Below are 12,631 nucleotides of genomic sequence, written 5' to 3'. Positions count from 1 at the left end.
TTTGGCTGGTGGTGGCCCTTCCTTCCTGAATTAGCTTTAAGGAAGGTGAATAAATAACCTACCTGTCTTGTCAAAGATATCAGGTATTTCCTCCCCAGGAGGGATTTCATGTAATGCAGTGATAAATGCAAAAGGATGGAGAACACGGACGCTGCCAAGGAATGGTCCTTCTTATGAATCAGTTACGCAGCTCTGAAGGTGGAGGAGGATGCGTTTGGAGCTGATTCACATGGTTGGAGTCAGGAAGTCTGAGTGCTTTTCCCACACCTCTCCGGCTTCTCATGTCATCTAAGGCATGATTAAGAGCATGATACAGCTACAACCTTAACTGAGATTTTCTTCTAGGTTAAGTGGGGGATAGTAATTCTCTTCAGGTTCCCTACGTTGGTTGGGAGAGGTTCCAGGCTGCAGTGCGTGCTCTCAGAATTGCTGCTCCAGGCAGAGGTGTTCCACCCGGCAGGCGAGTCGGGCCGGTGTCTGCAAAAGTCTCGCTGTGTCTGGCAGGTTGTATCAAACACGGCTCCTTCCCCTTCCTGCTCCCGACCACCGGCCTGGGGGCTCAGCTCGGGGCAGTGATCTGGTGGATGTGGTCACCATCTCGGTGGCAAGCTGTGGTCAGCCTCCAGCTCTGCAGTGGGGCAGGTGCACCTCACAGCATGTCTCGTCCCTGTTAGCAGAGGTTTGAAAGCAGGGAACAAAGTTTCTTAGATAGGCTTGACCTCAGAGAGAGCTTTTTGGACAGCAGCACTGCAAGCCTTTGAGCTTTCAGTGCTACTGGAAGTCCCCTGGAGTTCCCTTTGTCGTGCTAAACTAGTCAGAGAGAAAGGGTTGGTTTCCTATGGGCTGCTTAGAGTCATCTTGATGATGAGCATCTTCACAAAGTCTTAAAGGTATGTGCCTTATTTTATTCCCAGAAATTCAGATAGTTCTGGTGGTAAAATAAGCCGAACACTCAAAAAGTGCTCCTTTCTGCTGGGTTTGACAGTAAAAGAGAAGGATCTTCTCATTTTAAAAAAAGATTAAAAAATTCTATATGCATTTCAGCATATATATATATTTTTTCCTGCTTATTTGATTCTTCTACCATGGTACATATCCCATAACAAGACCTTATTTTCCCTTCTTAATCATGAACTTCTATGCTTTAAACTTATTTCAGATGTGAATTGATTTGAAGTTCTTCCCTCTGCCGAAGTCTGCTGCATCGATTTTTGCAGACTTTGTAGCTCATATGTCTTAATGTTTAGACCAGTTTTTTTTGCAGCTTTTGAACAGTTTTGGCCTGTCCATTTTATATAGCTCCGTAGAACTTCAGCTCCACTGCAGAGTGAAGGTTTTTTGGTTTGTCCTTTTTCTTTTTTCCTGCACAGTCTAGGGTAATTTGTTTAGCACTGGCAGCTCTTACATTTTTATCAGTTTTGTAACATTAATTAATGCAACAGCCTGCAGTCTTACTTGTCTTAAATATTTAGAGGGAAGAAAGAGATTTATGCACATTTGTGCTGCAAAGCTAGATTTGGATGAATTTCTTTTAGATTTCTGAGTTAGATTCCCAGCTGGTATAAATCAGTGAAGTTCCACTGAAATCTTTTTGATGATCAGCTCAGCTGAGGATCTGGCCTTTCTCAATTAAATTATGTCACTTGCCAAAGTTGAGCTATGTTGCACTAAACATACGATAGTTGCTGCTGTAGTTCTGTGTAGAGAAATATGGGATGTATTTCTACTCTCTTTTATCTCTGTGTAGCTGTAAAGACAGGTGTGTGTGTACTTCTATACACTGCGTACACACGTGGATGTTTATACACACAATCACCTGCACACAAATAAATGTGATAGGAAAACTCCTCCCCTCTTTTTCCTATCGTTAATTAGACACCAGTGCACCTTAGGCTTTACATGACACTGAAGATTTGGGCCAAATTTGTTTCCGTGTATTAAAAACCTCCAAACCCAACCAACCGAAACCCCACCGAGCATTGCTACTTGACTTGGAGACTGCGGGAACAAAGTAGCTCCAAGAAGAAATAATTTAGATTGACCTCATGGAGAGATCCCTTCCCCACTGGTCCCTGGATTAAGTACCCGTTTCACCCTGCGTAGTCCTACACCCAGTGCACAGAGCAAGTGAGGTCTTCACTTGTGGTTCAACATACGAAACCTCCTACTTACTGGGAGGAGTGGGAAGGGAATGGGGACGATGGGCAAGCTGGGGGTCCGGGAAGCGTGATGGATTAGATGAGAATGCTTCTCCAAGGAAGCTCAGAAATTCCTTTGTGCAGCTTTGGGGCAGAGTTAGGTGTCTCCCCACTGTTAGTCTTTCTGTCTGTTTTCTTATCACTTTAATCTCTGTGACTTTAAACCCTTTCAAGTCATTATGACAAGTGAGCACGGCAGTAAATTCTCCCGTATCAAGAGTGAGACAAATTGTACCGCGCTGCATATTATGGCGTAGTACTACTAATTGCTTAACTTGATAAATGTCTTCTGATAGGTTATATAGTTAATGAACAAAGATGTTAATTGCTCTTATCTGAAATAGCTACATTTGCAGGGGCGTTCTCTGGAGCCACGGATGTCTCCTAACAGAGATTTATTTCAAATCATCCATTGTTTTCAGCAGTTTCAGAGTCCATTACCCTTCAGTGTGCCAACTGAATAGTCTCCACCCCCATCAAAGTTCTGAGAGCAATCAACTCTTCCTAAATGTTGCTCAGCAGGGCTGAATCCTATTTGGGTATGGAAAACTTATATGTAATACAGTATGCCTGTCATCCTGGGCTGCAGCAGCAAGGCTCATTCTTAAGAGCAGCCAAGAGAGAAATAAGCACCTGACAGTGGAAGAGCAAGGGTCTGGAACAGCCCAGTTTCCCCTCACCATCTGGAGTATTTAATTGGGAGAATCATTCTTCATTGTTGTTGTGTTGGTGGGAGTTGTCAGTCTAAATATGTTTTAATGCAAATAACCGTCTCTATTTGTGGAATTCATCTTTTCTAGACGCTTATGCAGCTGAAGATTTAGTACACTGTTATATGAGTAAGTGCATACAAGCCTCATATTAACAATGGTCGTCATGTTTATATTCTCCCCCTTTTAGAATTTCCCATGGAAACAAGTGGGCAGATTTTTGCATTATTGAGTAGTCTGCTGCTGCTGACTTTTCCCAGAAATGCTAAGAGAAAACTACCCTTATGCGTGAGCCTGCATGTTCTTCTTTTGGGAGGACTGGATTCCCCTAAGATTTAATTTATAGTAGGTTTTGGCGTGTGGCTGTTTGGGTACGAAGCTGTTCCAAAGCTGTATGATTAATAAATCTTTATGCTGAATCTCAAAAAAGACAAAGTTCTCACTGATGTTAAAACATACCTGATTTCCCAACGGAGAAGTTGCATGTTTCGTTAAGAGGCTAAAGGCTAATGTGAAGAGAAAAATATTCCCTTCACTTAGGGGTTTTGTTTGTTGTAATAAATTTCATTTTCATTTATGAGTCTTTTACAGTTTTTCAGGTCATGTTCTAAAGCAAACAGCGAGAAATTAGAACTGTAACCGTAAATCTGTAAGCTGACATATGTAGCTTCTCTGGCCAAAGTTTCCTAAGTCAGGATTAATTTTGTAGAGTGAAGGCGAAAAGTGCGTTATCTGGCGTTTTCTGGCTTCATTTGATAGATTTCAGACTTTGCCAAGAAATATAAATCTCCTTTCAAAAATGACAGTTATAAAAATAAGAATTATTATTTTCTCAAATAAAGGCATTTTCAGCTGAACTTGATGTATTACTGCTCAAAGATGCTGTGACTCTAGACTGTCTCATAGAAGAAGACTGAAATATTAGATCCTCACTGCTCACTTCTTTCCCCATGATATGCTAGTCCCTAAGTTGTGTTAACGTACTGGTTTCTGTTTCGCGTTGGAAGTAAGAACGAAGGAGCTAAAAAGTAATCTAGCAAAAGCAGGGTAGGCTTCCTGATCTGGCTGATACCACAGCCAGACAAATACTTGTTTGGACAGAGGCAGAGTGGATGGATGAGGTGGGAATGCTGCTTAAGGCTGGTATTGATGCCAGATGCTTCGTGGTGACCCACTGAGGATCTGTCTTGTTTTAGGTATTTTCAAATCTCTTGAGTCCCTATTTCTTGTCGTACGTGTTGTTCTAATTTGTCGTTCCCATGGAGCGACCCGGGGGTGAGGATGCAGCTCCTGGCAGGGTGTGCGAGCAAGACCAGCTAGAACATGAGAACATGCAACACTTGCACTGCTTATTTATCCACCGCAATGATTCACTGTGATTGACGTTTGCATACCTGAATGTCAAAATAGCCTGTGTTTTAAGAGGAACCAGTGACTCAGGCTGTGGTTTTACCTCAGGCCGTTTCCTGATAAACAGCTGAACTGTGCTTGGTCTTGAGAAAACACAACTGGGGCCACCGCTCCGTCCTCCCATCTGTGTGTGTGCAGGGATCAGGGAGAGGACGGATGCTGTCGTGCGGGGTTGACCTTCACCTCGGCGGTGCTGAGGTCTCTGTGCCTCTGTTCAGGAAGCCTTGGGGCCGAGGATGGCTCCGTTTCACTGCTGCTTCAAGGCACTTCTGCACAGCCCTGCTGTGGGAGCACGGTCTTCAGTGCTTGACAGTGTCCAAAAGCACAGTTTTGAGGAGCTCTACACAGTGATAAATGTACTTGCTTTAGACTCTTTTAATTGCAAAACACAGGTGAAGCTGCCTATAGCTGGTATCTTCAGAATTGAAAATATTTCACTTCCTAGAACATAGTGTTTTTAATGAAAATGGAAACAACACATACCTTGTAATTTATAGGGATTAAAGTAGATTGGGGTTATGTTTTTTGAGTAAGATACCAAACAACTGTAGTAAAGCTTTGTGTGTGGTGTGGCCAGGTAGAAGGTGTGAAGGTGGGATCATAAGTGCAACCTCACTGGCATAATGCTTTCATTTCGAGAGATTAGCCATCTGTGCAATGCCATGTTATGGTTTAGGTAGTCTTCCCATCCTTTCCAAATGGCAGAACTCTGTGTTTCTCTGTTCTCCTTAGCGAAAAGGACTGTCCTGTGACAAGAGATTTGTGCCTGGGATGAAATCACTTGTGTATGTGTATGGCTGCAGAGCTGTGACTGAACTGGATCAGTTGTCTTTAATGCTGTTTAAATGGGTGGTTTAAGGTATAGAAGAGGCTTCTCTTGGGAACAGATTCTGTGAGAATTCTTCAAATCCTCTTTGAAGTTAATGGAGGGTATTAAGGGCAGTCAGCACCTTCTTAAGAGAGAAATTTAAATTGCTTTGATTCATTTCATTTTACATTTGCGTCAGCTGGTTCTGGATTTCTCCCTTCTCCAGTCTTTGAGAGCACGTTGTTGATAACTTGGCCTCCTGAGCATACTAGATTTTATGCTGGCTGTTTTAATATTTTTCCCTGAGTGTTGTAATGCTGATTACTGAAGGATCTTGGGCCTTTGGCCTCCTGTTGGAACGAGATAATTAGTCTCCAGTAGGCAACACATGACGTACGACATCAGCGGTAAGCTACTGGGATTCCAGTCACCAGTGTAGAACAATACTGTGAGTAAATGAATAAGCAGAAGTTTATCACACTTCCTGCATAACAAGGGTTTCGTTAAAGAGACGGCGAAAATTATTTTCAGCGAGGGCTGCTGTAAAATGAATGATACCGCAAGAAACGTTACGAAAAAGATGCTGGAGTTGGGTTACTTGGTTGCTGGGTACTTCTTACAGGAAAGGCAACTGGCTTTTTGTAGCAGCAAAGGTGGCTCGCAGAGCCATCGTTGCATTTTGGCAGATGACGTTTATGGCCTTATGAACATGTATGAAGTGTATAACTTCAAAGTACGATTTCCAGACGCACCACCTACTTCACTTCTGGAAGGAGGTTGTACCAGTTAGAAGTAGAGACATTGCAAATGCGATTTGCTTATTTCACACTTGCCCCCAGGAATCCTGTGTTGTGATTGTAAGAGCTGGCCTTGTTTGACCCCGAAATAGATGTGGTTTCTCCCTTACCTTCTTTATTTCAACACTATCAGTTAAAAATAACTTTCATTGGGCACAGTGGGAGTAAGTTTGAGAAGTTTAAGTTATATGTAAACCAGTAATAGAAAATAATTCGTCAATGTAATGAGCTCTATTCTCTTGCAAGACATGACCAACCCAAGGACTTATCCATGTGGTGGGATTAATCATTTTTTAATCAAAATAATTTATCTGCCATAGCAATGCTGATCAGTTTGCTTATGCTATAGCAAAGCATGATAAATAATATCTTTGAGGACCTGTGTTGAATACTCACATTACTTAAACAACAGGAAGACTTGCATAAAATACGGTGTATGTATGCATGCTCTGGAGATACACAGCTGTATCTCTCTGTTATTAGTTATGTTTAGGACATACTTTTACATGTGCCTTCATAAATACATTTATATTTCAGTTGATCTTATAGATGATTGTACTTCTGTAATGCCTAAGAATTCTGGGGATACTAATAAGGAGCCTTGTGTTTAAGTTTGTTTCCTTGCTACTATCAATACATGTTTTACATGTAATTGCAAAGCAGTTATTATTTATGTTTTAATTGTGACTTTCCCTTTAAACTGGGCATCGGCAGTCTGTACAGGAAACCAGTACTCACGTATAGGCTGAGGTGAGGAGATGTGTTGCTCTGCTTTCACTCGAGTCTAAAAGCTGCTGAGTCTTTGGATTCCCAAGATCCACTGTCAAATGTAGCAGCGTAGGTCTTGATGGTGTGCTTGATCAACCTTGCAGCCGGGGAGAGGAACAAGAACGCGTGGAGTAAAACTATCTTAATATAGTACCCTGCTGTTCTGTCTGAGTGATTGAGATGCTGCTTCATACATTGACAGCATGTGCATGGCTGGACCCCTTCAGAGCTCAGTTCAGCTTGGAATTAGGTTCCCCTGGCTTGGGGTCCAGAACAAATGCAGTTTGAAATTTTCATACTTTGGACATTAGGTCTGACTTGTTTTCGGTTTTATGTAAGTGATCGTAACACTTGAACAAGTTGGATGAAGGTGGCTGGGTGGATCTCTCTGTTGAATGGCCTCTATAGGAATTTTGCATTTAAATTAAACATTTTTTGGATATTTTCAACAGTAGTTTTGATAGTGCTGTTCTTACTTTGAAATTGTGAAACTTCTGATGACTAAGTAAACAGTTTTTTTTCCTTTCTTTTGTTTTCTTGCAGCCAACTGGGTACATGGAAAACTCCATTTCCTACAGTGCTATTGAAGATGTTCAACTGCTCTCCTGGGAGAATGCCCCAAAGTACTGTTTACAGCTCACTATCCCGGGGGGTACTGTCTTATTGCAGGTACAGTAAACACACAAGTACCATTTTCTTTCTTTCTTACTATGACTCTCCTTTAACTTCTGTTTACGATGCACAAAATCTTAATTAGATGGACTCAGAAAAGGCAGAGAACTCAGTGCTGTCAAATTATCTAACCACCAGAAAATTTGCTCAGGGTGATAACTCTGAGACTCTTCATGTCGTTTAACAGTCAGAATGGAAATTTTGGGTCATAATGATTAAATCTTCTTGCTGATTTTGTGCATTAAAATAGTGTTCTGTTGAAAGGCACATTGATGCAGGCCTGGAGGAACTGTATTTTTGCATATAGTCTTATTCCTGCATGAAACAAGTTAAAAATGTCATCCTTCAGTTCGTATAGGAAACCCATAACTTTCATCAGAACTAACGTCTATCTTTTTTAAAAGATATTTGATCTTCATTGGAGGATTTCAGTATATATTTATGGGTACCTACACATGCTAGTTCTCTAAATGTTGTTTTCAAAGAGAAGACACTATGTTTACGCTACTCCAGGTTTCTTCATCCACTTGTGAGGCTTTGTGGGAGTCCTTAGGTCACTGCAAGTTTTAGTGACAGAAAAGCACTGCTTTGGAACTGCTTTACAGTAGGGAAGGAAAAACAACTGAAAATCCAGCTGCTTGGCCCCCAAAGAACTTTGAACACTCATAATTTAAAAAGACTGAATTGACTCCAACTTAACTCTTACCATAGTTCTCAACATTGTTTCAAAGACAATTTGTTACCCTTTGGGAATTTGCTTTTTCAGTTGAATGTACATCCATGACTATTGTGTGTGTGTGCGTTACGTGCAGGCAGGACTGTAAGCAGCCTGGGTGAGCGACTTCTGCAGAAAATGTGCAGTTTAAGCTGTGGATCACTTATGAAAAATTAACAAGGAAATTTTTTCATGAAAAAATATGAACAACTCTAAAGGATTCGTTATATTAGAGCTTGTATATTTGGGTGTGCACACACACACATTCTTTAACTGTATCACTTTTGATGTCAAATAGATAAAATGACGGGAATGTACTGAATGATACATTAGTGACTGTGATGACCATGTCTGTTGGATCATTTGTCCAAGAGACACGTTACACTCATCAGTGATGCACGGTCCAGAATTTCATTATTTCTTGGTGGTGAATTGTTTGCAAAAACCCCTGTAGGGCCACAAAGTATGTGACACCATCGATATCTGTGGAGGGTTTCGTTCTGTTCTTCTGCAGTGGCTTTACTTGCACATCATGAGAAGAATAACCCCAGCAGTCTCGTTCAATAATGCGAGGCTTGGTGCTGGGCTGGTCCCTGCCTTCCATACTGAAGGCTTCTGTAGAGATGTGGAACAGCCAAGTTGACTCTTGAATTGGGAAGCCAGTGTGACTAACTCTAGGTCCTGCTAGTCTTAGGTCCATCTAGGTCCAGCCCTTCTTTGCCTTTGTTTCAGATGGGTCTGTCTGTGCACAGAGCTGTTGACCAGCAGCCCAGAGAACACAGTTCTTGCCTTGAGCCCTTCACGTGGTTCCTGTGCTCAGGGTTTGGGATGGTTTTGGAATGCCATAAAAATATCGTGAGGTTTTGATGATTTTCAGCATAGCAAATAGACCGTCACTCTGAAATGGGTAGAGGTGTACATGGAAACATTCGTGGCCACATCCTTTGTGGAGTGTATTTCTGGAGCTCCCTTTCATTTACTTCACTGGTGTAACCCTGGGGTTTTACAGCCCTGTAAAAGGGGGCTGCAGCCCTTCCCCCATTTTAATCCCAATGGTGTTTGTGCTGACCTGAGAGTATGTAACTTTGTGGACTCTCCTGGTGCATAGGTGGCATTTGTGTGTCTTTCACATATCCTTGAAGTACAGGCATGTGTCCCATTGTGCATGGAGCATCTGTACATGCCTCCGCTCCATGCTTAGTGAATTTCTCTGGCTTGGAACAACTTACTGGTTTTAGGCGTCACCCAGGGAGTGGAGGAAGTCTGAATTTCAGACAGGCTGCTGCAAGTCCACCTAAGTCCTGATTCTGTGATTTGAAAAGTCTCTGCTGTTCATGACATTGGGGAAGACAGGAAGATGAGCCGTGGTTTCCCAAGAGCTAGATTAGGGTCCTCGTTATTGACAAAATCTTCCTTGCCTAATCCATTAATTGAATTAAAGAAACTAATTTGTCAGGTTGGATGTTTTTGATTTCTTTTCTTGTGATAATTTTGACTCTGTTTTTCCCTTAAATTCCTTCGGTGGTACTAGCATTCATGTCTGTATCTGTTTCAGCAGCTAGAATAGTTACATCTGCCCTTCCAAATTCCATTTCTGAGTCTGTATTCTGTAGTTTATGGTAGCTGCCTTTATGGGCCTGCTTAATAGGAAGCAAGATAAAGTTTGAACTCACAGCTCCCTGGCATGTTTAAAGGAAATTGGTAGGATGTGCAGACTTTAATCTGGAGCAGCCTGCCATTTTTCTTTAAAAAACCAAAAAGAACCAACAAACCAAACACAGAAATAATTGGATTTGTGAGAAAGTAACATCTTGGCGTGGATGCTTTGGTATTTTCTTCAAAAAGATCAGTGTCTTTATGTAACCTCATAGGAACGGGGAAAGAAGTGGAGTGAGCTGGGCTTCTGTTATATTTATTGCTGACTGGCTGAGCAGGCTGGATCAGATTACATTATAACTATGGGAATTTCAACATAATTGAAAATACAAACTTTAAAAATGTTTTGAGTATGACTTGGTCCTTGGTAGTGTCTCGATTCATCAAATGTGGTCAGGTCGGAGGGAGTACAAAAATAGATTTCCCTTATACAGTTGTAATGTGTATTCACAAATCCAAAACAGTACTAAAAGCTACGTTTAAGTGCACTTAAGAAATCTAGTTGCAAAAGCTGGATTTGTCAAGTAGTTGAGTTCAGCAGAAGTTCTCTTGTATATGTGACAAAGAGTCCAAGTATCCAAAAGATGTGTTCCCTGACATGCTGGGAAACGGAGATGCTGAGAAGTTAGCCCTTGCATACTTAAGTTATTTCCAGATTTCTGAGAGACTTCAACAAACTTCTGCCCTGCTAGTCTGAGCAGCAGCACACTCTGATGTCATGTCCAACCCTGGTATCAGGAAGTGTATGATAGCGGAGCAAGTCAAACTAGTCCAAAATGTGTTCCCAGCACTTTTTTTTCTCAAGTGCCCTTATGTGAGATCTGCTTTTTCTTTTTTCAAAGACTTGATCTAAATGAGGTTTTGTATCTATAGATAAGTAGATAGTTAAAGATGTTTAAATGGACTGTTTTGACCACCTCCTGATTTATTTTGTCTTTCTGATCAATTTCAATTTCATGGTTTGATACATGTTTTTACACATGCTGGATTGGAAATTCTTTAATACTATGGGATACTATTAACATAGTTTGATGTAAAATGAAGCAGCTTCGTTGCTCCAAATCACCAGCTTTCCCGATCTTTCATTTTGCAGAACAAACTTGAATTTCCAACTTACACTTCACTGATTTGAAACGGAAGCAAATTTCAGACAACTGGCATATCCCTCAGGTGGAAATTCTTTTCCAACAGTCCTTTTGAGAGGATGTCAGCATGTGGTGCCAGAGAATCCCTCGTGTATCTGTAGTGTTAGGCATGACAAATGCCGCAAGAGAGTCCATGTTCAAGTCCTCATCCCCCTTGCTGTCACCAAGGTCTATTTCTGGCTTATTACTGCATGGTAATGAGTCAGAGAAGGAAGAGTGCCATTACCTTTCCTTACATCATCCTGATGTCCTCCCATAGCAATACTGACCCATCCCAACCTATTTTAACACATGAAACCTGACAAGCAGTGCCGGAGGTGATGCAGCTCCTCTTAGGAAATTGGATCACTGTAACAGGACGTGTCTACCCGGGTTTCCGAGGAGGATTTGGTTCTCGGGCAGCAAACAACTTAATGTGAGCTGAGATTGCATCGGAAAGTCATCTTTGTGCATGTGCTTCCCACTCGATGTTTGTTCTGTGAGCACAACTGTCTGAGCAGAGGCGTGTTTCACCGCCCGGCTTTTGGGGATTCTCGTCGTCCTTTGTGGGACTCAGGGGCAGTCAGCTTTCTGGACATGCTGGGGACTTGTGTTTTCTTTCTTCTTGCCAAATCTTGTGTTTCCTGGTCCTTCTCATGAGCAGTATTCAACTCTCACAGTTGTGTTTTTCTTTTTTTTTCTTTCCTTTCCTATAGCTGGGACAGCAGGTGTGAAAGAAGGTGTTGCTGAAACTGGCTTGTAGACCACAAGCTCTTTAGGCCAGAAAATAGGAGCTAAATTTAGCCTTTGAAGAACTGTAGGTTCTTTAGTATCAGTAATAGCTGGGCCTCTCTGAACCGGGCGAAAGTTCTGCTCTCAAGCTTTCCATTTGTAAAGCACAGTGTGCGATTATGGTATTGTGTGGATGATTATGAAGAGGATGCTGCTATTGATAGTGAAATAACTAGAATAACCTTTTGAAAGAGATTAAAAAAAAATCTCAAGAGCGTAATTTTGCAAGCTGCTTAGCACCAAATGTAGGAAGAGTCCCAGGAAACAAGCTTTGGTGTTTTCAGTCATGACACGCCTGCTTTCCCACGGTGTCCTTTCTTTTCAATGGGTTCTAAATGCCTTAAAGTCACCCCTTCCAACCCCATTGCTGACGGTGTTTTATTCATTTCTTGGCAATCAAGTGAAGTTAGAAGGAAAAACAAACAGACCAGGAAGCCTTGACAAACGCCACAGTCACACGTTCAGCTCGATGCTTGAGCAGTGCGCTAGTTTTGCCAGGGAGTCCCCACAGTAAATATTTCCACTGGATTTTTAGTAATGCTTTATGTTAGTCTCCTGGGAGAACCTGGCTTTTGTTTGAGGTGTGAGCCCAGTTGATGTTGCCAGCACGGAGAGGTGATGCAAGGACCAGAATCCAGCAGAGAGAGGGAATATTTTCAGGGGGAAAACTGCATTTCTTGTAATCACCAGCAGCTTTGTCTGTACCTTGAGCTAAGCCAGAAGAGTGACAGATGTTACTTGCAGGCCTGCCTGTGTCGTGGAGGTCCAGCACTGGGACTTGCATCAGCAAGGTAAAGGCTTTGTACAGTCCGCCTGGAGCAGTGAGGTGTGTGTCACGGGGTTTTGGCTTCCTGCAACCCTCAGCCATTCTGCTCCTCTGTCTTTGTGGCTGATAAGAAATTGCCTGCAGTATTTTGCAAGTCCCAGTGCTGAATATCAGCTGGAAGAAAGCATGACAAAACCCCACCCTGCAACCTGGGA

At 42.0% G+C, this 12,631-nt stretch overlaps 1 protein-coding gene across 1 annotated transcript in view; it reads left to right on the top strand.

Moving 5' to 3' along the window:
* Positions 1-7,239: 7,239 nt before the first annotated feature.
* The window catches only part of CMIP (c-Maf inducing protein), a 62,094-nt gene continuing 56,702 nt past the window's right edge, over positions 7,240-12,631 (top strand). Inside the window, exon 1 of the mRNA XM_009878850.1 lies at positions 7,240-7,360. Within this exon, the coding sequence (XP_009877152.1) occupies positions 7,247-7,360 (114 nt within the window). The 5' untranslated portion in view covers positions 7,240-7,246. The remainder of the gene's footprint in view (positions 7,361-12,631) is intronic.

Source organism: Apaloderma vittatum, unplaced genomic scaffold (assembly GCF_000703405.1).
Source record: "Apaloderma vittatum isolate BGI_N311 unplaced genomic scaffold, ASM70340v1 scaffold7911, whole genome shotgun sequence".
Lineage (NCBI taxonomy): Eukaryota > Metazoa > Chordata > Aves > Trogoniformes > Trogonidae > Apaloderma > Apaloderma vittatum.
This window is presented reverse-complemented; position numbering and strand designations above follow the sequence as displayed.